We start from the raw sequence: 24,677 nt of genomic DNA on the forward strand, positions 1-24,677 counted from the left end.
AAATTTTTATTTAATTTTTTAAAAATTCTGAATTTAGCAAAAGCCAAATAAGATAAACATTTCTATATGCAAAGCAGAACAGAAAAAGAGGATTATATTACATAGCAGATCTGCATCATGCACAGTTTGCTTTTCACAGAGGGTCTTTCATATCACTTATTTGCTATGCTTTTTGGTTAAATGTCTTTTTATTTAAACTAAAATGTCCCTCTAATTGGCCTGGTAAAAGAAAACACATTGGAACCCTCCAAGGAGCTCTGAAACTGTGATTTTCAGTGGATGCTGTCCCAGAGAACTTTAAATCTCAGGTAGCTTTCTGGTCAGCTTAGTGTGTTCTTTCAAAGCAAAAGTAACAGCCTCATTGGCAAAAAATATGAGGCTATTTCATGAGATGTTTTTGTGTCACTTTTCAGAATGTTTATTTTTGAAAGGTATTATCTTCTGTTCTTTGCTTTACAAATCCAGGTATCTAAACTTTAATTGTTCTCAGAGCCCAGCATAATGTACTGCACATAGCAGGTGTGTAACAGATGTTTATTGTTGATAAAAGCAAGTGGTGTTGGGGAAGGAGGGAGGAAAGAAAGAATGGAGAAGGCTAGGACCTTGGAGCTCAGATGATACAAATGACCTGCTGCTTGCTCTTCCTTAAAATGACAACTAAAACAGCGGGGAGGATGCAAGTTACCAGGGGTTTCTTGAATTCATTGGGTTTGATGCAGCGGACAAAGTAGGGTTGGCAACTGTTTAGGATTTTCATCAGCTGATCCAGGGACTGCTTGAACTGGCTTGCTAGGGTAGAGAAGCGTTTGGTGACATCAGCATTCTGTAGGACAAAAGCACATCATGAACGCGTATGTACAAATACATGAACATACATAAAAGAGAAGTGCAAGTAGACATCGATGAAAATTCCACCAGTTACCCTGAAAACCCTTATGTTGCCTGAGTCTGGGTGAAACCATGGCCATCTAGTCCATGCAGTAGCCATTTTAATATATTTAATTTTATTTCTTTTGCTTCTATGATAGTAGTAAAACACTGTATACAGTCAAGCAATGCTTGTGTGGTCAATACTATTAGGCCTTGCTCACATAATTGCTAAAATATAGCAGGGAAGGAAAGAGGGCAAAGTCTCCTAGCGAGTGAGGGCTAAGTCAAGACATGAATTAGGTCAACCCCCAAGGACCATATACAAATTAACGAGGTGAGCACTGCCGTTCAGAGATAGAGCTAGTAGGCAGAGGTATCCAACTTTTTGAGAACCAGAGAATTTGGCATCTATTTTGTGCACTCTCTGCTATTGGGCATGACCAGACTTCATTAAGGACTAGGATTCTTATGCTTAGCCAGTCAGTGACCCCTAGGAACTAAATATATGTTTGGTAATATGGATTTTTCACATATGGAGTTTGCTTAGAGTGAAGTCCCCTGTGTTTTCTCGAGGCTCTACCATCAGGCAAATCCAACATTTGCAGGCATTCCTAGGTTACATTAGAGGGAGAAAAAGTGAGAGAGGAAGGGAGGGAGGGAGGGAGGGGGAGAGAGAGAGAGAGAGAGAGAGAGAGAGAGAGAGAGAGAGAGAGAGAGAGAGAGAGAGAGAGAGAGAGAGAGCGCAAGAGAGAGAGCATGCATTCATGAGTCTGGCTATGTCTAACTGGTCATTTGGAATAAGGTTTCAGGAAACTTAACAAAGAACGATTAAGGGAAAAGGTGGGGAAGGGGGGGGCAAAGAGGAAAGTGGGTCTTTCCTAGCATTAAATTAATGATTAGTTTCTCTCAGAGGCCAGTTATTATGTCCTAGGAATATTCAATAAGGAATGTATGACTGCCATTATGTTTTCTGCAAGCATTCACAAGCCAAGAAAAACATGAGGTCATTGTCTCCCTAGGTGTCAGTAAGTCATTGGTAATTATTACCAATTATAATGATTACAATACTGTTATGTCCTCTTCTCCTGTAGTTAAATCAATCAATAGGCTTGTGACCAATGAGCTGCCTTCTTCCTACAATTTTACTCCCCACCAGTTTTCTAATGTACTGTAGTGCTTATTAAAATAATCTCAACTAGTTAGTGCCTACCTCCAACTGAGCCATAAGAAATTTGTTCCTTTCATTTGCATTCTGAATCAGCTGAATGGTATAGCAGTATCATCCATTTATAGATGAGAGATATAGAAGAGCAGAGAGGTTATTTGATATGCTCGGGGTCCCAGGAAGGCAGTACTGTGAGCAGAATTGAGATTGGGGATAGAATTCCAGTTTCTTGACTCACTGTTCATCCACTAACCACAGGGTCAGGTTACCACTCTTAGTCAATTTACCATTACGATAAACCCTAAGTAACTATTGACGTTTTTGTTTGAAAGTGGATAGAATTTTGGGTTTGGTGTCAGGAAGAGCTGAATTAGAATCCTGCTTCAGACACTTCCTCTTTGTGTGATTCTGGGAAAGTCACTTAACCTCTCCCAGACATTATTATCTGTCCCGGATATTATTATCCCAGGATAATAATAGCACCTATCTCACAGGGTTACTGTTAAGATCAAATGAGATAACCTATGGAACATGCTTTGCAAACCTCAAAGCCCTATGTAAATGCTAGCTTGGAAAATCAATGGGCCAATATCACCCATCTTTGTTTAAATTATTTTTTTCAATTAATGAGCATTTCCCCCCTCATTCTTACCTCTCCCTTCATTGAGAAAGAAAAAGAAAACCCTTGTAACAAATATGCTCTATTGGACTTCCAAGGCCCTTTTTAATCATGTGGTTCTGTGATTTTGTGATTTCATGCTTTATCAGCTGTGATAAAGCACGTCGGAAAGGTATTTTTGAGTGACAGTATCCCAGTGATTCTGAAATCACTATGCAGACAGCCCTCTATTGCATAAAAATCTAAGAATGGCCCTGGTGCTTTCCACGACAATAGAAGCAAGTATGGGCCCAGGTCCCTGAAAACTTCTGATTTTTCCATTCTTCAACACTGGGCTCAAGGAGTTAGAGGTAGAAAAAATCCTTGGTACCATGGAAAGAGTCTTAGATTTGGAGACAAAGAGACTGGATTTGAATTTCAGCTCTGCCCCTCACTACTTTTGAGACCCTGGGCAAGCCAGTTCACCTCTCTAAACCTCAGTTTCCTCATTTATAAAATGAGAAGTTTGGATTAGATGACTCCTAAGATCCATTCTAGCTCTAAGTACATGATATCATGATCTTGCTGAAAAGTGTCCTGTAGTAGAAGCTTGAATTATTTTCCTATTTAGTTTGGACAAATAATTCACTAACCCGGGTATGGTGTCCCTATAGGCAACCTCAGGACTGGAACAGATCCCAGAGACCAATTTTGAGGTCCTTTGTGCTGACCAGTTTAACATTGTTATCTGTAGAGTTCAAGGTGAGCAAGGCTTCAGTCTGGCAATAAAATCCAAATGAATAGTCTGTTGGCTTCTGGAGAAAATACCACTTCTCTATTGGGTTCCCTTAGAGCTCTGGAAATAAAATATTGATTTGCCACCGGTTTATATGAGCATTGGACTGGCTTTAAGGATAGAGTTCCATCTAGGCAGGGAGGGCCTTTGTGCTGCAGAGCTGGACAGTCCAGAGGTCATAGGATCATAGCTTTAGAGCTGGAAAGGACCTCAGAGGACCTCTAGTCCTGTCACCTTGTTTTATAGATGAGGCAATTTAATATCAGAGAGAGACAGTGATTTGTCCAAAGTCATACAGGAGATAAGTAAGGTAGCTGATACTGGAAGAAGGTACTTTGAGCTGTAGTCCTAGTGCCAATAACTAGCTGTGTGTATTTGGGCAAGTCAACCTAATGGGGTGGGGGCCATGAGAGAGAAGAGAAAGGGGAGATGGGTAAGAGACTTTGTGGAGGTCGAATTGGAGCTACTTGGCTATTGAGTGGGGAATGAAGGAATAAGAAAGGAGGGAAGGAAGGAAGGAAGGAAGGAAGGGGGGAGGGATGGAGGGGAGGAAGGAAGAGAGAGGGGGAGGGGAGGAAGGAAAGAAAAGGAAGGAAGGGAAGGGGGAGAAGAAGGAAGAAAGGAAAAGAAGGGAAGAAGGAAGGAAGGGAAGGGAGAGAGAGAGAGAGAGGAAGGAAGGAAGGGAAAGAAGGGAAGAAGGAAGGAAGAAAGGAACACAAGAAGGAAGGAAAGAAGGAAAGGAGGGAGAGAGGAAGGGAGGAAGGAAGGAAAAGAAAGAAGGAAAGAAAGGAAAGGAAAGGAAAGGAAAGGAAAGGAAAGGAAAGGGAAGGGAAGGGAAGGGAAGGGAAGGGAAGGGAAGGGAAGAAGGGAAGGGAAGGGAAGGGAAGGGAAGGGAAGGGAAGGGAAGGAAGGGAAGGAAAGGAAAGGAAAGGAAAGGAAAGGAAAGGAAAGGAAAGGAAAGGAAAGGAAAGGAAAGGAAAGGAAAAGCAAGGAAAAGAGTGAGGGAGGAAGGAAGAGAGGAAGGAAGGAAGAGAGGGAGAAAAGAAGGAAGAAAGGGAAGAGAGGGAGGGAGGGGTGGGTTGTGGGAGATTGGGAGAAGATAATGTTTCCATGTAGAGTTTGAGGTGTTGGCAAAATTATAAAAATGTGAGTTATTTGTATTACTGATATTGAATAATAATCTATGAAGGTGAATTAGTTTATTAGACCTTTTCTTTCTGTGAAGAAAGTGTGAGAGTATCGGGTGACTGTGATGGTGCTAAAAATGGGCTAAAAAAGGCTGAAAAAAAGAACCCCAGCAAATGAGGTGTGCTGAAGACAATTTCCCAGTTCACAAGGTTGCTGTCTGGCCTCGCAAGACAGAATTTCTAGGTGTGTTTTCTAGAATCAGGCTGATTCCTTTGTTCTCACGGTGAAACAATAGTGCCCTCTTGTGGCTGATGCCTTAAAACCAGGGCCGGTGCCTTTGAGTTCACAGTGAGTTCCCCAAAGCAATTTGCCCCCAGCACCCTTTTGATAAGAGCTTGCTGGGTCTGAGGCCAAACCATGGAGTAGGGGAACGTTTGTCAGTTCAATCTAGAGCTCAGAGGCCATCTAGTTTACTCCCCTCCACTACCACTCCATTTTACATATGAGGAAACTGAGGTTACAGGCCATAAAGTCATAGATCTGAGATGCATTGGGAAGTTTATCTTCACCCCAAAATACTTTAACCCTCTAAATACTATCATGGGATCACCCCTCAGTGAGAATGGCTGGACAGCCCCCTTTCCTAACAGAGGACCCCTGTGGTAGGACCGTCTTCTGTGCCTCCAGTTCAGTTGTTTGCTTGATAGGGAAAAAAAAATTCTAATTATACCTCTAGTAGTGAACACATGGTTTGTTAACATCCTCTAGGAAGAAAATGTCTCCTTGTGGAGATTTGCTCTGCAAAGATTGATAACCTGTAAAACTGCTGAGAATAAAACCAGAGGAAAAGGGCTTCAGTTTCAGCGTGAAGATTCTAAGCTTGCCAGTGAGAGGCAGAGTGCTAGAATTTGTCAGAGGACCTGGGTTCAAGGTCTTATTCTGCTATTTGCCACCCCCGTTACCTTGGGCAAGTCATTTAGCTTCACTGATCTCAGTTTCCTCATCTGTAAAATGGGGGAGTTGGATAGTCTGACTTCTCTAAGGTCCTTCCTAGCTCTAAATATACAATCCCAAGCACCTACAATAAGGCAAGATTTCTCGTACAAGGACTTCAAAGGAAGGTTATAAATGCATCCTTCCTGAAAGCTTTTAAAAAACATTTCCTAAGATTTAGAACTAAAAAAAGAATTTCTAGCCCAACATTCTCATTTTACATGTCCTCATATGAAACCTCGAACTGAAGCCCAGAAAAGTCAGTTAGACTCATCCAGGGTCTAGCAGATGATAGATAGGTGGCAAAGTAGGGATTCAAAACCAGCCTGACTGTTCCAGCTTTCATATGCTTTCAGGCCACACCACAGACAGAAGCCGTCCTATAGATTCTAACTAGCCTAAAATGATTTGTGACCAGTTCTGTCTACTGGAAGGAGAAGAGACTAATTAACTGTTCATTCCTGGAATCAATTTTTATATCACATAGGAGCTGGTTTTGGTGAGTGTTTCTCTTCTTGCCTCAATTCACACCATCTGGAAAATAATGAAATCTAACCTTGGAACCTTCCATCTACATATGTCTTAACATCTGCCAGACACAGATACAAAGGGTATCTCATGACAGGTGTAGAAACTCTGGCTGCTTTTACTCTGCATAAGAGGGCACCAAGGCTAGGTGAAGGGATCCCTGTGCAGGGGTCTTAATTTGAGATCTGTGAACAACTACTTCTTCTTCTTCTTCTTCTTCTTCTTCTTCTTCTGCTTTTTTTGTTTTTTTAGGCAATTGGGGTTAAGTGACTTGCCCAAGGTCACACAGCTAGTAAGTGTCAAGTGTTTGGTCTGAGGCTGGATTTGAACTCCGGTACTCCTGACTTCAGGGCCGGTGCTCTATCCACTGCGCCACCTAGCTACCCCTACTTCTTCTTCTTCTCCTTCTCCTCCTCCTCCTCCTCCTTTTCCTTCTCCTTCTTCTCCCCCTCCTCCCCCTCCTTCTTCTGCCCCTCCTCCCCCTCCCCCTTCCCCCCCTCCTTCTTCTTCTTCACATTTTGAGAACTATACAAGTTGTTCCAAAAGTCTTGGGCTTCTGGAACACCTTGTATTTTAATATAAGTGGTTTCTCTTATAATCCTATGTATTTTTCCCACATTTAAAAACATGATTCTGAGAAAGGATCCACAGGCTTCACTGAACTACCCAAGGGGCCCTTGACAAACAAGGTCGAGGTCCCATCTTAGTGGAAGAATCATGACCCAAGACTACAGCACCTCTTGAGTTTGAAGCCACACTGGTTTTTCATGCAAAAGATTCCTCTCATACCCTGCCTCCTTGAAGTGCCTCTCTAGACCAGATCATCCCTTCTCCCTAATTACCCAGACCACTGGTCATGCACTTCCACACTAAATCCTTGCTCTTGCATGGTTCTTTAACTGTTTAACATGTATTTGCCTCATCTACACAACTAGACTGCAAATGCCTTGAGGACAGGCCATGTCTCATTATATTTTATAATCCCTGTATTGCCTGGCACAAGCCTCCATGTGCTCAGTAACTGCTTAATTGAGCTGAATGGGTGAGGTGGAAGCAATTTTCTTTTGTTTTGTTTTGTTTTGATAGGCAATGACTTGCCCAGGGTCACACAGCTAGTATGTATTATGTGTCTGAGGTCACATTTGAACTCAGGTCCTCTTGACTCCAGAGTCGGTGCACCACCTAACTGCCCCAGGTAGAAGCAATTTTCAATGAGGGGTTACCTGGGGGGGTCGGAGGGGGTTACATTTTCTTTCTCAGTTCCCAGGGAATTCTATGCAGAGCAAGCTCTTTGGGTCCCATTTAAAAGTCCAGGGGGCAGTAGCAGCAGAGGATGAGGCCTTGCCTAAGACTCCTCGATATTGCCAACAGAAGTTCCTTGTTCTTCCTTGCTCAGCCTCCTCTGCTTTCCAGATGCTGGAACTTTTCAGCAGGTGACATTCTTATGACTTCTAACAGCTGTGTTAATTTGGGACCAACTGAAGCCATTATTACCCAACACATCTGTGATGTTCTGGGGGATGGGGGTGGGGGGAGCTGACAGTTGCAGTGCATTCACCTGGATATCCACATCCCCAGACAAGCCCATGCCCAATTATGTTTTACCCATAGAAATATATACATAATGACATATAATCCCACCTCCATAGCCACAGAAATGTTATGCCTTTACATATGTATGGAACTTTAACACTGTCTTTTGCATTCAAATATATTACCTTGTCTAGAGTCTCACAATAGCTGGTAAAGGTAAAGTATTATAGAGATTGCAAAACAGAAGCACAACGTCAATTTCTCATCCCAACACCCTTGAGACCTGGTCTGGGACTTGGGAATGTAATAAAAGGTGATCTTAGCTCCTGGGCTAATCATAACGTCCAAGCAGCAAACTTACCGTAGACAGTAAGTCTGAAGACCTAGCCAGACGGATGGTACCATGGCGTAGCTTGATCTGGGAAGGTTCCAACTGGAAAATTTGGTTCAGGAACTTATTTTGAGATGAATATACTAGTTTGATGATATCAGTACTCAGAACATCACGATTCTTCTCCAAGAAACCTGTCAGGAGAATAAGCCCATCTTAACAACCATAGATTCAAACTAGGGGAGAAGTAAGAGGGAGGGTGGCATCTTATTCACCAATTTCCCCTACTTCTTATACTTTCTAGCTTTTTTCTCTCCAACACTTTGCCAAAATGCCCTACGTGCTCATTTTTCTTCAGAAAATCAGACATAATTCATCACTAGACCACAAAAATTCACTCCCTTTTATGTCACTTAAATTATGTTTTGATTTCTCCAATCATAAGGGTAAATCATAGCATTTAGAGATACAAGAGACCTTCAAGAAGGGTACATTTAGAGATGCAAGGGACCATCTGTAAAACAAGGTGTCGAAATTCCTCATTTTACAGATCAGGAAAACTGAGGCCCAGCAAGATTAAGTGACTTGCTCAATATAGGACATAAATGGCAGAGCCAGGATTTGACCCCAGGTCCTTTGACTCCAAACCTAATGTTTTTACCACTAGAAACTGAGGTCCAGAGATGTTAAGTGATTTAAATAAGATTGCGCAGTAAGTAACAGAGCCAAGATTTGAGCCCAGGTCTTCTGACTCTCAAACTATTATATTACCAAATTGGATTCTTACTTTGAGGTCTGCTTATGTGTGTGCAGGGGTCTTTTGGAAATGCCAAATCTAAAGCATTTCTGTGGAAAACCCTGAGCAATACGTCCAGCTGTCAGAGACAGTTCTATTCCCATTCTCTGTCAGTCCATAATCTAATAACTCTCTGCACAGAAATATAGAAACAGCCCAATTAGGTCAAAATATGGTTTTATATTCAAAATCAACTCTACCCAGAGATGATAATGAGCCTATTGTTAAGTGTTAAATTGAGAGAAGTATACACTAAAACAGACATGGGAAAACTCTTTAACCTCCAGAGTCTAGAGGGGGTGGGAGAAGGAGCAAGATGAAGTGGAGGTATGAAGAAAAGAGGAGGCCATTGGTAAGGATGAGCAGAGGGAAAGGGCAAAGAAGGGAGCAGGCAGAGAGTAACGGGAAGGAAAAAGTGAAGGTTGGAGGATATGATGGTAGAAAGGGAAACAGCATAATGTAGTGGGGTTATGGCTTCTAGTCCTAACTCTGCTGCTAATTAGCTGTGTGACATCAAATAGTCACAATGTTTCTGGGGGCTCAGTTTCTTTATCTATAAAATGGGGGTAATAATGCTTTTCTTATTTGTTTCCCAAGTGCAATATAGGTATTGTAATCAAGAAAACTTATGCAAAAGTATTTTGGAAAAAATTCAATACTATACAAATGTGGGATAAATCCTTTACAAGTGTAGAGTGGTGGACAGAACACTGAGCCTGGAGTTAGAGAGGCTGGAGTTTAATTCTTGCCTCAGAAACACTCTGTGAGGCTGGGGCAATCACTTAATCTCTCCTAGCCTCAGTTTGCTCATCTATAAAATGAGAGGGTGGGAACAATGACCTTCAAGATCTGTTTCAGCCCTAAATCTATGATCCTGTGATTATACTCCATGATTCTCTCCTTTCCATGGACCACATTCCCATATCCATTTATTCCTAATGATGTCTGTTTCTTTTTTAAAATTTTAATATTTTTTCAATTACATGTAAAAACAATCTTTAACTTTCATTTTTTAATTAATTATTTATTTTTAGTTAGCTACAATCACTTCCATAAGTTTTCAGTTTTAAAATTTTCTCCCCCTCCCTTCCCTTTCCCCTCCCCAAGACTGCATGCAATCTGATATAGGCTCTACATATACATTCCTATTAAACATATTTTCACATTAGTTTGTTGTAAGGAAGAATTAGAACCAATAGGAAGAACCACAAGAAAGAGGAAACGAAATAAAAAGAAGGAAAAAGAAGAGCAAATAGTATTCTTCGATCTACATTCAAACTCCATACTTCTTTCTCTGGATGTGGATGGCATTTTCCATCACAAGACTTTTGGAGATGTCTTAGATCCTTGCATTGCTGAGAAGGGGCAAGTCTATCAAAGTTAGTCATCATACAACATGGCTGTTACTGTGTACAGTGTTCTCCTGATTCTGCTCACTTCACTCAGCATCAGTACATCCAGGTTTTTCTGAAGTCAGCCTGTTCATCATTTCTTATAGCACAATAGTATTCCATTACATTCATATACCACAACTTGTTCAGCCATTCCCCAACTGATGGGCATCCCCTCAATTTCCAATTCTTCGCCACCACAGAAAGAGCTGCTACAAATATTTTTGTACATCTGGGTCCTTTACCCATTTTTATGATCTCTTTGGGATACAGCCCTAGAAGTTAACCTTTGGTGGTTTTTTTTGGTTGTTGTTTGTTTGTTTTTCGCAATTTTGAGTTCTAAATTCTCTTCCATTCTCCTTCCTCTCTCCCCTCAATGAGAAGGCAAACAATTTGATATAGGTTATACAGGTATAGTCTGTAAAACATATTTTCATATTAGTCATATTGTGAAAGAAAATACATATCAAAAAATCCCCAAGAAAATTAAAGTTAATAAAAAGTATGCTTCGATCTACACACATCAGCTCTTTCTCTGGAGGTGGGTAGCATTTTTCAGCATGAGTACTTTGGAATTGTCTTGGATCATTGTATTGCTGAGAATAGCTAAATAATTCACAGTTGATCATTGTACAATATTACTGTTACTGTGTACACTGTTATCTTGGTTTTGCTCATTTCACTTTGCATCAGTTCATGTAAATCTTCCCAGGCTTTTCTGAAACCACCCTGCTCTTCAATTCTTATTGGCACAATAGTATTCCATCTTAATCATATGCCACAGCTTGTTCAGCAATTTCCCAACTGATAGACATTCCCCTGATTTCTAATTCTTTGCCACCACAACAAGAGCAGCTATAAATATTCTTTTTTTTTTTTTTTGGCTAGGCAATGGGGTTAAGTGACTTGCCCAGGGTCGCACAGCTAGTTTAGTGTTATGCGTCTGAGGCCAGATTTGAACTCAGGTCCTCCTGAATTCAGGGCCGGTGCTCTATCCACTGCACCACCTAGCTGCCCCTATAAATATTCTTATACATACATATATATATATATATATATATATATATATATATATATATATATATATATATATATATATATATAAAAGTCCTTTCCCTTTCTTTTTTAATCTCTTTAGGATACAGATTTAGTAGTAGTATTGCTGGGTCAAAGCATGTATATCTTTATTTAAACACCCCTCACACTAAGAACACCCAACCATACCCTAATATATGTTCCTGTCAGAAACCTGGAATGAGGGTGACATGGGAGCACCTCTGCATCCCTATATCCTTAGGGCTGTCAGAATATAAATGTACAGAAATTGTCCCACTTTTTCATTTATCTTATTGAAATTAATCCAAATCATCCCAAGTTCCTCATTTCTCTAACTGAAATGATACACAGACAATCCTGGAACTCCAGCCTTAGGTCCAGCTGTCCTTGTTGGCTAGTGAGTTATAGCAAACTCAACCAGCTCATTATGTCTAGTTGGCATCAGAGCACCACACCATGCTTACATTCCATCTAAGCTGTGCACCTTGGCCATCTTGTGATCAGTACTGCCTCCATGGTTTTGCCCTCCCTTACTTTCCACCTCATGCTCTTGCTCTGGGCTCAATAATTAAATAAATACAATATAATTATCACTTCCACATTGAGGAGGTTAGGGGCACAGCACCCCTACTATCTGGATAATCTGCATAAAATTTTTGGCCTTCTCTTTGTACCAGAGAAGAAGTCTGAATTACTAAGGTATTAAAAGATCAAATATGTTGATATTATATAATACTATGCATATATTTTATGCATTTCTGAGTTTCTAAACTTTTTCTGGGTCATCTTCTGGCTTTTGCATGTCATCTGCAGCTTCCACAAAACTCACAAAAAATTCCTATTTAATTTCTTATGCTGACCCACAATATATTGAAACCACAATGGGGAAAAACATGACGTGGAAAGGATAGCTGTACTACCATGTCAATTGACTGTTCTGTTGATCAACTTACCTTTCCTATGAATTTCTAGATATTTCTTTCCTTGGCTACTCTTCTCATAAATGTATTGTCTCTCCCTATTAGGACCTAAGCTCCCTAATTAAGGGCAGGGACTATTTTGCTTGCTTATATTTTTATCTCCAACACTTATTACAGTGCCTGAGAAATAGTAAGTACTTAATTAATTCTTTTTCATCCACCTACTCATTCATTTGTTCATTCATTCATTCCTCCAATTCCTCATTGTTCGAATGGAAGAATATACAAATCTCACTCTCGCTTCCCTTCCCATCCTAACCCCCCACCTCAGAAGAGACTGATGACACTCACCTTCAGTCTGATAATGAACTAAACCAGCAAAATGAACAATGCCAAATTTCATGTCGTGAATGTTCTTGGGTGCCGCATATATTTTGTTATTGCTATGGAGATGGTTCATTTTTTGTAACATGGTGGCGTCTGTGCCCTGGAAGAAGCACACATAACCAGGACATTGGGATAATGACAATTAATCATTAGTGGATTAGTTAAACTCCTCATTGTGACCTGAGAAGTCAGTAACTCTGTGGGGCAATAGAAACTAGGATTTAGAATTATAGAATATCAGAGCTAAGAGAAATCACAGAGACCATCTATCCCACTCTTTTCATTTCAGGGGTGAGAAAACTCAGGCCCAGAGAGATTGCGGTACTTATCTGACATCATGTAATGAGTCAGTAACAGAGCTAGACTAAGACAAGTTTCCTGACTCATAGCCCACTTCTTTTTTCATTATTGCCCTCCCAGAATATCAGAACTTGAAGGAAACTCAGAGAAGATCTATTCCCAACTGGTATCTAAAGAGGAGTCCCTCTACAACATTCCCAACAAATGGTTTTCCAGCTTCTGCTTAAAAACCTCCAGTGAATGGGAGCTAACTACTTTCTGAGGCAGTCCCAAAGCCTAAGCAATAAAGGAAAACGGCCACTTTGGTCAGATCCCCCAAACCTCACTTAGGAGACGTCAACTAATAAGCCACCCCAGACTATCTTCTGAAAGTGCTGGTCATAACCACAGTGGGGCTGGGAGACATACATCATGAAGCCATCTCAGGATTGGACTTAATTCTTTGAGGCGTAAGTGAAAATCCAGTAATGATTCCATGATTTCAGGAGGAAGGATGACTTCCTACAATTACTTGATGAACCTTTTGCAACTTTAGGCACACAGAGACCACTTAAAAGTGGTTTTTTGATGGTGATAAAGATGAATGATCCCAAACCTGAGTGTGACTGATAGCTGTGACCCACTGTGACAAGGGGGCCACACACCTTAGGGAATTTGCTCTCCTCATCCATCAACGAGATGATGTTCATCGGTTTGAGAGCCAGTAGGTCCAAAGTGAGCCGATTGTCATTGAAATGAATGTAGTTCCAGGCGATGTTCTCTGCATGGTACTCTTCCTGCTCCATTTTGAAGATGTGGCGGACAAAGAATTGTTGGAGATGCTCATTGGCAAAGTTGATGCAGAGTTGCTCAAAGCTGTGGGGGCAATCCCAGTGGGATCGTTAGTCTTGCCTTTCAGGATGTTACTTTGGTTTTTCCTCTAAAGCAAAGCTTCCCCAATTTATTTTTTTTTTAATCTATAGCTTGCCAGAGTGTTCTTGTTAAGACATCATGAAGAAGATGAGTTATCATGGCCCACCCTGTGCAACTATTCATGCATCCCACTGTCTGTCCGTCCATATTTTTTATCCCCAAATGTACAATACACACATACATATTTACATACACATTGCTTATCACAAACATTCATATGATAATATCTCACATATATTATATCAAAGCTAAATTTCCCTCTTGGTAACTTTCACTCATTGTTCCTAGGTTTGGCCACTAGGGCCAAGAAGAATAAATTTAGTCCCTCTTCCACGTCATTACCTTCATTTACTTGAGGACAGTTATCATGTCCCCCAACTAAGTCTTCTCTTCCCCAGTTCTTTCAGATAGTCCTCACTTGGTTGCTGCTTAAGGCCCTTTACCCTCCTGATTGCCCTTCTCTGGACCCCCTCTACGTTATCAATGTTCTTCCCAAAATAATGGCATCTGGAACTGAATTTTATGCTCTGGATGTGATATGCTTCAGATCACAGTGTCAAGAGAACTATGCAGGAAGGAAAGGCATGACTAGAATCTCCCTAAGACCACTGGGAAAACAGTGTCGGAAAGAGCTGCTGATCCAACTGGCTCTTTTTCTCTGTTCACCACCTCTCCCAATTCCTTAGACACAAATTGAGACTATCGTACCTATTTGTATGAAAGTTTTCAAAGCCAAATATGTCCAGGAGGCCAATGGACCTGCGCACATTCTGAGGGTCTTTGGAGGGTTCCCTGAAGATTGCAGCATTGATCTTGTTGACTATCCATAGGAAGAGATGCCCATAAATTCCCTGGAAATAAGGTGGTGAGCAACTGAGGCATTGAAGTAGAATGAGGATGAGTCAGAAAAAGCCACTTTCTCTAATCTCTCTTCTGTACAAGTTGAGACCTGACATGCTCTCAACAAATCATGAAGCGACAGATTTGACTTTAATCAGCTAATTAGCAGTATTTCTTGATTACCTCTAATCAAATATAATAACATGTAAACAGCTTTGTAAACAGACTATAAAGTACTGTATAATGCTAGCCATTATCATTATTAATTATTATTATTATTATCCAGAGCTTTGCTGAGTGCTATATAGTATACACAATAGATAAAACTTGACTATAAAGTAATGAAGACTGATTTTTAATTAAAAAATAAATACACATATTTTTAAGGTAGTCATACTGGGAAGATATGTGTGTGGTATGTGGAATGGTATGTTATAGGGTGTGGTGTGTGTATGTGTGTGAGAGAGAGACAGACACACAGACAGACAGACAGATGGGCCTATCCAGCCTTTGATTATGTGATGGATGTGGCTACTCATACCACCCCACTGAGCAGAAGTCACCAACAACAATCCCTCAGGCAAGATGACCATCTCCCAGGTGAAGGATCAGCCTATTAAATAGGGCTCTGGCAAACATCTTGTTGTCAATGCCTAAGAGACCCTTCCTCTGCTGTGACTGTCACAGGATAACCTATTTCCTTTTCCTTTATAGAGATGGACAAGGGTGGCATCCTTGAACTCCTGGGGGATAACTTCTTCTTGCCACATAACCCAGAAGATTTCAGTCAACTTTTGTGTGAGCAGTGGACCCTCTGACTTATAAATCTCTGCTGAAATAGAATCAGCACCAGACTCTGCCACACAAGAGGAACCTAATGGCATTCAAACCCAAGTCTGGCTAGAGAGGGATTGACTTCAACCTGAGGTATATGGTCAATGGCTTCAACGCTGACTATTGTCAATCTATTGAGAACATTGTGGAAGTGTTCGGCCCGTCTCCCCAGGATCAAGTACCTTATCATTAATCAATGTGGCTCCATTAGTGCTGAGTAGTTGAGATACACCATAGATCTTTGGCCCATAAATAGCCTTCAAGCCATCATAAAAGTGCTTTGGATTGTTACTATCAACATAAAACAGAATATTATAACGATGATGTGAAAGACTTAGCTACTCTGATCAATACAATGGTCCATGACAGTTCCCAAGGACTTATGATGAAAAAATGCTATCTACCTCCAGAGAGAGAACTGATGAACTCAGAGTTCAGATTGAAGCATTTTTTCATTTTATTTTGTTGCCTTTTTTGTTGTAATATAGGTAAGGTAGAAATATTTTGTATGACTTCACAAGAATAATGGGTATAACATTGTTTGCCTTCTCAATATGTGGAGGAGAAGCTGTAAAGAAGGAGAGAATTTGGAACCCAAAAATTTTAAAAATGAATGTTAAAAAAAGAGAATTAAGAGAAATGATTTAAAACAAGGTCCAAATTCACTACTTAGAATGAATTTGAAAATGAGAATAAAAAATGAATAAAAGGTGGGGAAAATGAATGCATTTTCATTCATTCATTCATATAATCAAATGCTAAGGGCAATGAAGACTGGAGTAGTTGTGGTAGGCTTAATGTAGAAGGTAGGACTCAAATTGGACCTTGAATTTGAGCTAGATTTCAACCATAATAATTGCTAAACAACTATATGAGATAGGTGTTATTAATACCTACATTTTACAGATGAGAAAACTAAGATTGAGAGAGGTTAGGTGGCTTGCCCAAGGTCACACAGTTAGTAAATGTCTGTGGCAGGATTTAAATTCAGATTTACCTGACTCTAAATCCAACATTCCATCTATCCACTATTCTACCCAGGAATGAGTATGGCATATTTGGAGTGTATTGACTTGACCAAAGCAGAAGGTGTGTTCCAATACTTAGGGCAGAAAGAGTTATGAGTAGAGGGAGATAAGGTTGGATCAATCAGATTACAGAGGTCCTAAAGAGCCAGACAGAGAGGAGTGAAGTATATATGGAAAAGGGTTGGGGTAGGGGAGAATGACAAGGAAAGAGAAATGAAAAAAAAGGTATGGCTAAAAGACATGTTGATATGAAGTGGTGAACACCTTAAGACATTGTACACCATGGTATGTAGTAAATAAGTAATGAGAGAGCTTACATCAAAGGAGACCATTAAAAGTCCAGGGTGAAATGTATTGAGGTGAGGCACAATTTCTAATCATATTGCTGGGATATGAGAACAGATGGAGTTGTACAAGGAGGTAATCAACCTAGGGGAGGTTATGAGAAAATGATATTGGGAGGAGAAAGGAAGGTCCGGGGTATATTTGGGAAGGTCCTATGCAAGAGAATGTTGCTGAAGTAAAAATGACAAAACAGATACAATTCTCAGTCATTCTGATGAAGTGGGGATCAGATCCGTCAAAACGGAAGAGCTCAGGGCAAAGGAAGACACTAGAACGTATGAAATAGACCTAAGAATGTGGCACTAGGGAGTGAGAGATATGGTTTGAATACCTTCTGACTCCTTTCAGTTACCTGAAGGACATGCAAAAAGTGGAAGAGGTCATTTCCATTGCCATGAAATATGTTAAAAGAGAAAAAGGACTGAATATTCCCAATATCAAACTATAGAGGAAGTTGGGAAGGACCAGAGAAGGATGGATAAGAAATATGAATCTTTCCACCTTGACAAAAGCATCTCGTCGGTCACTGGCCTGGAGGATGTTCAGTGGTCGGAAGACTCCTTCCCCACGGACGATGATGTAGTGATTGGTCAAACACATCTGGAGCTCCATAGCCTTCACCTGTGTAAACATCAGCAGAGCATCAGGGCATTATTCTTTAAGGGAAAAAAAGCGAGTTGTGGCTACTGAGCCACCATGTAGGCATGAACTCAGAGCTGATTTTATAATGATCATTCAACAAGTATTTATTAAATGTTTATTGCAAGGTGCTAAGAGCTAGGAATTCAAAGAAAACAGCAAAAATATTGCTTGCCCTTAAGGTGCTTACATTCTAATGAGGAAGATGACATGAATAAATAGGTATAGACAAAATACATAGAGAATAGGTAGAAAATAACCTTAGAGCAAGGAAATAAGCATTTATTAAGCACCTACTATGTACTGGCACTGTCCTAAGCACTTTACAAATTATTATCTTACTTGAGACTTTCAATGACCTTGTGCTATAACATCCTCATTTTACAGTTGAGGAAACTGAAGCAGACAGAGATTAAGGGATTTTCCTGGGGCCACACAGCCAGCAAAAATCTGATGTTGAATTTGAACTCAGGTTTTCCTGACTGCCGTCCAAGCACTCTAGCTACTGCACCACCTAGCTGCCTCTAGAGGTAAGCAATGGCAGTGGGGGGTGGGCGGGAAGGTGCAAGGAGGAGGGGAAGAGACCAGAAAAGGCCTCCTACAGGTGGCTGTGTTTAAGCTGAGTTTTTAAGGATTCTAAGCTGATTTTTTTTAAGGCAATCAGGGTTAAGTGACTTGCCCAGGGTCACACAGCTAGCATCTAAGCTGAATTTTTAAGGATTCTAAAAGGTGGAGGTGAGAAGGAGGAGCTTTCCAGGCATGGGGGGCAGCTACTGCAAAAGGAGGTATATGGAATATCAAGTGTTACATGTAAGGAACAGCAAATAAGCCAGAATAGCCTGACCATGGAGTACATAGTGAAGAATAATGGGTTAAAGACTAGAAAGACAGGAAGGAACTAGGCTGTAAGGAACTTTACATGCCAAATAGAGCAGTTTACATTCGATCCTAAAGGCAGTAGGAAGCCCCTGGAGTTTACTGAGGTTTTAGGAAAGTTGCTTTGGCCGCTGAGTGGAGGACGGATTGGAGTGGGGGGAGACTTGAGGCAGGGAAAACAATGACAAGGCTACTTTAGGAGTCCAGGCACATGGTGATGAGGCCTTGAACTGGAGTTGGGGCTGTGGGAATAGAGAAGGAGAAGTAACTGAGAGATGGGTAAAGGAAGAAGCTGCAAAATTTGGCAACTGATTAGATAGGTGAGGTGAGTTCTTGTTTCTTCATCTTATTTCCCTTGTACTCAGGACCATGCGATGGCAGAATGCACAGCTAGGTTGGGGGCCAATGTGTCTGGGATTTTAGTTTGTATCTAGAGCCACAGTTAGGGGTCAGTCAAATCAGTCAAGAAGCATTCATTAAGCACCTGCTGTGTGCCAGGCAACAACAACAACATTTTACAGATGAAGAAACTGAGGACCAGGGAGATCAGGTGCCTTGCCCAAGGTTAAACAGCTAGTAAATGGTAAAGCTTGGATTAGAATTCAGGTCATGTAACTTTAAGTCCTATATTCTTTTTTTCTATTTTTTTTGGCGGGGAGTGGTGGTGGTGAGGCAATTGGGGTTAGGTGACTTGCCCAGGGTCACACAGGTCGTAAGTGTTTCATGTCTGAGGCTGGATTTGAACTCAGGTCCTCCTGAATTCAGGGCCGGTGCTCCATTCACTGCACCACCTAGCTGCCCCTTTTTTTCTATTTTTTTTTAAGGCAGTTAGGTGGTGAAGTAGATAGATTGCTGGGCTTGGAGTCAGGAAGACTTGAGTTTAAATCCAGCCACAGGTTACTAGCTGTGTGATCCTGGGCAAGTCACTTAATCATTGTCTGCCTCAGTTTCTTCAACTGAAAAATGGGGATAATAGTAGCACCTCCTTCCTAGGGTTGTTGTGAGGATCTGATGAGATAATCATTGCAAAGCACTTAGCACAGCTATTCGCACATAGTTCGTGCTTAATAAGTGCTAGCTATTATTATTATTATTGCTATTATACCACTATACCACAGCTCCTCCTAAAGCCATGAAAGTGTTGGAGGGATAGTAAGGAGGAGAAGTTTCAATGGGGGGGCAGGACAGGTCTAGAACACGAAGTAATGGGTAAGGGCATAGCAATGGAAACATGAGCAGTAGAGAGGCAACATGAGGATGAGAAATGTCTGAAGGTGAAGGACACGAGTAGAATAAAAAAGGAGTGGCATGGAAAACGAAATGGGAAGAGCATCGATGACAAATTTTGACACCTTCACCATTTTGCTAAAATTAAGTTAAGTTAATGCCATGAGTACTTGCTCCCTCTTGCTACTTAAAGGCCAGGGCTATTCCTAGAACAGTCAGGAAGTCAGAGTAGACCAGTGCACGCAGGTGGATAAGAGAAGTGGGGAGGAAGGGAGAAACAGCAGGCCTGGGAAGAGAAGCACATGTTGGAGCATCCAGCAGCCCAGAGACCTGTATCGTGGGCACATTCTCATAAAAGTGGATGCCAGAACCTACCTCCAGTAACTCAACTGCAGCCAGGAAGTGTGGAGTCTCAACGACATCAGAGCAGTCCAGATTGTCAGAAATAGCAGCTAGAAACCAGAAATAAGAAACATCTGTGAGAAAGGTTGGCCTAGAGAAAGAAGTCTCTTACCCTGAGATTTGAAGGGGACAGGGCACCCCTCAAAACCCTCTCCCACTGGCCTGAAATCTCACTGTTGAAGATTATTACATCTTGGGGTCAGGACAAGTGTCTTTAAATGTCATCCTTTAAAAAAGCAAAGACCCCTGGGAGGGGTAGCATATTTAGAGGTTAGTAGCTGTTGGAACCTTAATTGTGAATTAGATTAACAGATCTATTTCCCCTGTGATGCCTTTCTTCCAATGAGGTTAAGGAATGAGAGAGAATTTTCCAATGCGGAAGGAAGGTTTTGGAACATTGGAGAAGGAAAAGTCTAAGGAAACCTGGGCAGCCAGGGGACAGAATGAGGACATTGGTTTCTGGGGATGGTATTGGGTGAGGGTAGTTTTGAATGTGTCAGAATGAAAAACAGAAGGTGAGGGAATGACAGTTCCCTAGAAGTTCTCAAACTTTATAGTTTTAGGACCCCATTATACTCCTAAAAATTACTGAGGACGCAAAAAGCTTTTCTTTGTGTCGGTCATATCTATTTATATTTATTGTTTTAGAGATTAAAACTGATAAAAATTTTAAAATATTTAATTCATCAAAAATTAAAATAAACCCATTACATGTTAATAAAATAACAATGAAAAAATTATATATTGCAAAACCAAAAAAAATAGTAAAAGAATAGCATTGTTTTTCATATTTTTGCAAATCTCTAATGCATGGCTTAAAAGAAGAATGCTTCTGCAGTCAATCTATTCCATATAATATATTGTTTTGGTTTAGGTATATATAGACAATCCTAGTTCACACAGATAATGTGGCTGCAAAAGGGAGTATTTTCATCGGCAAATAACATTTTAGTATATTATGAAAATAGTTTTGGCCTCACAAACCCCCGGAAAAGGTTTTGGGGACCCTCACAGCCCATGGACCCCACTTTGAGAACTGCTGGATTAGGCCTCCTGCCATAGGCTAGAGCTGCCCAGGAAGATTAACAAGTGTTCTAAGAGCAGGCCAATCCCATGTTTCAGAAGGGATTATATTCTATGAGAACCATCTCTGGAATTTTATTAACTGGAGCACAGGGTGTCTACAAAAGGTCAAACTCAGTCAGTACAGGGCCTGTTCCCAGGTCATTTTGTACTCATGATGCCGTACTTAAATTCCAGCCTCCTTAACTGGTGGTAGAAAAGATGATTTTTAAAAAATCCTTATGAGAGTTTGCCCATCTGCAAATTAGTCAGGCTGGCATTTTATGTCATCTGCAACCTGGACCCTCTTTGCTGTTGTTGTGTAGTTGTTTCCAGTCATGTCCTATTCTTCATAACCTCATTTGGTTGTTGTTTTCTGTTGTTGATTTTTTTTTTGGCAAAGATATTTCCTTCTTCAGCTCATTTGACAAATGAGGAAACTGAGGCAAACAAGTTAAGTGACTTGCCCAGGGTCATACAGCTGATAAAGTTGTCTGAGGCTGGATTTAAACTCATGAAGATGAGTCTTCCTGACTCCAGATCCAGCACTCTATACATGTGCCATCTGGCTCTTTATCCACTCAATATTATCTCCCAGGGCTGCCTAATACATAACATGCTAGTTAAGTCTTCTCCCTATCCCCTGAATGTACTATATTTGTTCCAATCTCTGCACTTTTGCTTAAACTTTTCTGACCTTCTGCCCAGGCTTACATGCAATCCTCCCATTCTTCTACTTAACCCAGAGCCTACTTTCCACATTTAAGGTCTGGTAAAAAAGGCAGGGGATGTAACAATAAAAACCAAAACAGCAATACTCAGCTAGGTGGTACAGTGGATAGAGTGCCAGGCCTGGAGTTAGGAAGACTGGCCTCAGACACTTACTAGCTGTATGACACTGGGCATGTTGTTTAACCCTGTTCGCCTCAGTTTCCTCATCTGTAAAATGATCTGGGGAAGGAAATGGCAAACCATTCTGGTATCTTTGCCGAGAAAACCTCAAATGGGGTCAGGAAGAGCTGAACACAAATCACTCAAGAAGAAGAACAACAATAATAGTTAGTACTTATACAGTGTTTTAAGGTTTTTCAAAGCCCTTATATCTGTTATCTAATTTGAACCTGGCAACAACCCTGTGAAATAGCTGCTATTATTACCCCAATTTTACAGATGAGGAAACTAAGGCTGAAAGAATTAGAGAAGTTGGCCAGGGTCAACCAATCAATCAACATTTATTAATCACCTACCATGTGTCAACCACTGTTCTAAGCACTGGGGATATAAAAAGAGGCAAAAGACAATCCCTGCCCTCAAGAAGCTTATAATCTAAAGGATCACCTGGCTAGTAAGCATCTAAAGTAGGATATGAACTCAGGTCTTCCTGACTCCAAGTCTAACACTCTATTCCCTGCAATGCCTAACTACCTCAACCTAAGTTCCATCTCCTCTGTGAAGTGTTCTCTGCTCATTCTGGACTTTGTTGAGTTCTCTTTTTGACTACTCATACAGCCCTTCCTTTATCTGTCATGTATGTTAGTGTCTGATTATGTTCAGCTTAGCATTTCATTATCTACTACTGCCCTATGTTTTGTTTTTGTTTTTCCTAATCATCCATGAATATATATATCTTGCCTAATTAGGCTAAAATCAGCAGGCTAGTCAATAAACATTTATTAAGCACCTATGATGTGTCAGCCACTGTGCTAACTGCTTGAGATATGAAGAAAGGCAAAAGACAGTCCCTGCTCTCAAGGAGCTCCATCTAATGGGAGACAACAAGCAACAAACATGTACAAACGAGTTATATACACATTAAATAAGAAATAATTAAAAGAGGGGAATGATATCGAGACGGGGTCTCCTGATTACAAGCCAGAGCTTTCTCCAATACAGTAGGATCATAAGATCATAGATTTAGAGTTGTAAGGGACCTTAGAAGCAATCAATCCGATCTCTCATTTTAAGGAAACCCGGACACTGAGAGGTTATGTGACTTGTGCAGAGCCACACAGCTGGTAAGTGTCTAAGTTAGGTCTTCCTGACTCTAGGTCCAATGCTCTATGCACTGTGCCACTTAGATTCAAGAAGAACCAGACTTACCTGAAAATTCCACGTTACCCAGGTGAAGAATAGCTGCCAACAATTTGCTAATATCCCAGTTTTCAGAATCAGAGAACATAAGAACCTTCATAGCGGAGCGAAGGGACGCATAGTCCTTGACATCATTGCGACCCTCGCAGGATGTGCAGTGACCCTAGGGAAGCAGGAGGACACGGCATGAGTGTCAAATGGTCCTTGAATGGTCGTACTGATCCCCTCTGCCTGTGACACTGACTTATAGATAACAACACAATGTCATCTCAATGATACCATGACTTTCAGCTTAGCAAGGAACTTAGCAAGGAACAGATGGAACTAGATAGCATGCGAACTCTGTGTCAGTTCAACAGAGCTTAGGGTGGGGCACCTAAGGAGAAGGGAGGAGAGGAGAGAGAAGGAGGAAGAAGGAGGAGGAGAAGAAGGAGGAGGAGGAGATGAAGGAGAGGAAGAGGAAGAGGAAAGAGGAGAAGGAGAAGGAGGAGAAGGAGGAGGAGGAGGAGGGGAAGAAGAAGAAGAAGAAGAAGAGGAAGAAGAAGAAGAAGAAGAGGAAGAAGAAGGAGAAGAAGAGGAAGAAGAAGAGGAAGAAGAAGAGGAAGAAGAGGAAGAAGAAGAAGAGGAAAAAGAGGAAGAAGAAGAGGAAGAAGAGGAAGAAGAAGAGGAAGAAGAAGAGGAAGAAGAGGAGGAAGAAGAGGAGGAAGAAGAGGAAGAAGAAGAAGAAGAAGAAGAAGAAGAAGAAGAAGAAGAAGAAGAAGAAGAAGAAGAAGAAGAAACAATGGTATAACCTTTGAAAATGCTTTTAAAAGTACCAAGCCCTATGTACATTTAATGTAGCATTGAAGAAATGCAAATGATAGGTAATGGAAGAAAAGAGTCCTTAATAATTGTTTTAGGAGTTGGCTGGAGGCATAACCAACAATTTCAGCATTTAGGAAAATTGGTACAAAATATACTTAAGGGCAAGCAGCATGAAACAGGTTCTCAAATACTGCTGAGGAGGGAAGACCCTGGGGCATGGAGCCCAAGGCACTAACAGGCTGGGGGATGTTGGGGTGTTAGTATGGGAGATATGAATATATTAGTTTGTCAGATAATGGCCATCTAAGATTTTCCTAATTATTCTTGCTAACTAAGTGTCAAACTCAGTTGTTTCTAAGCTGTTGAAGGATTTCAATTTGTTAGCACCCTGTAAATATTAGCACCCTAGGGCAGAGTCCCACCCCAGCTGCAGCTCTGTCTGGGCCATATGCTGTCTCCTCCTGGCTGATAGCTTTTAGCTACTGGGTGATAATTAACCCATGACAGATCCAAAAGAGCTAGAGCCCTTCATTTTCTGAATGGCTTTTTGCATTTGACATAATAATATCTCAGAGACATCTACTTTCCATGTAAGCTAGGCCCTTTAGGAACCTGGATAACAGGGTGAAGGAAATGACGGATGGTAGAGATAAGGTAGAGTTGGGAGTGGTAGAGACAGGTAGGGAATACTGTTCCATACCATGGTGAGGTAGTTGTACTCTGAGATTGTCCCCAAACTCAGCAGCTTCTTTTGCTCCTCGTTCATCCCCATTAACATGCAGTAAAAGATGTGGTAGTTCCTTTCTTCCAGGGCCTGGAAGGAGG

At 41.0% G+C, this 24,677-nt stretch overlaps 1 protein-coding gene across 1 annotated transcript in view; it reads right to left on the reverse strand.

The window, feature by feature from the left end:
• The window catches only part of MYO7B (myosin VIIB), a 163,548-nt gene that overhangs the window by 81,411 nt on the left and 57,460 nt on the right, over positions 1–24,677 (reverse strand). The window contains exons 7-15 of the mRNA XM_078146147.1: positions 24,553–24,666; positions 23,058–23,211; positions 19,869–19,945; positions 17,253–17,372; positions 14,413–14,555; positions 13,437–13,647; positions 12,457–12,592; positions 7,973–8,136; positions 686–823 (exon numbers count right to left, since the gene is read on the reverse strand). Of these exons, the coding sequence (XP_078002273.1) occupies positions 686–823; positions 7,973–8,136; positions 12,457–12,592; positions 13,437–13,647; positions 14,413–14,555; positions 17,253–17,372; positions 19,869–19,945; positions 23,058–23,211; positions 24,553–24,666 (1,257 nt within the window). The remainder of the gene's footprint in view (positions 1–685; positions 824–7,972; positions 8,137–12,456; positions 12,593–13,436; positions 13,648–14,412; positions 14,556–17,252; positions 17,373–19,868; positions 19,946–23,057; positions 23,212–24,552; positions 24,667–24,677) is intronic.

This window comes from Phascolarctos cinereus, unplaced genomic scaffold (assembly GCF_003287225.1).
Source record: "Phascolarctos cinereus isolate Bilbo 61053 unplaced genomic scaffold, phaCin_HiC Scaffold_726;HRSCAF=1367, whole genome shotgun sequence".
In the NCBI taxonomy this organism is placed as follows: Eukaryota; Metazoa; Chordata; class Mammalia; order Diprotodontia; family Phascolarctidae; genus Phascolarctos; species Phascolarctos cinereus.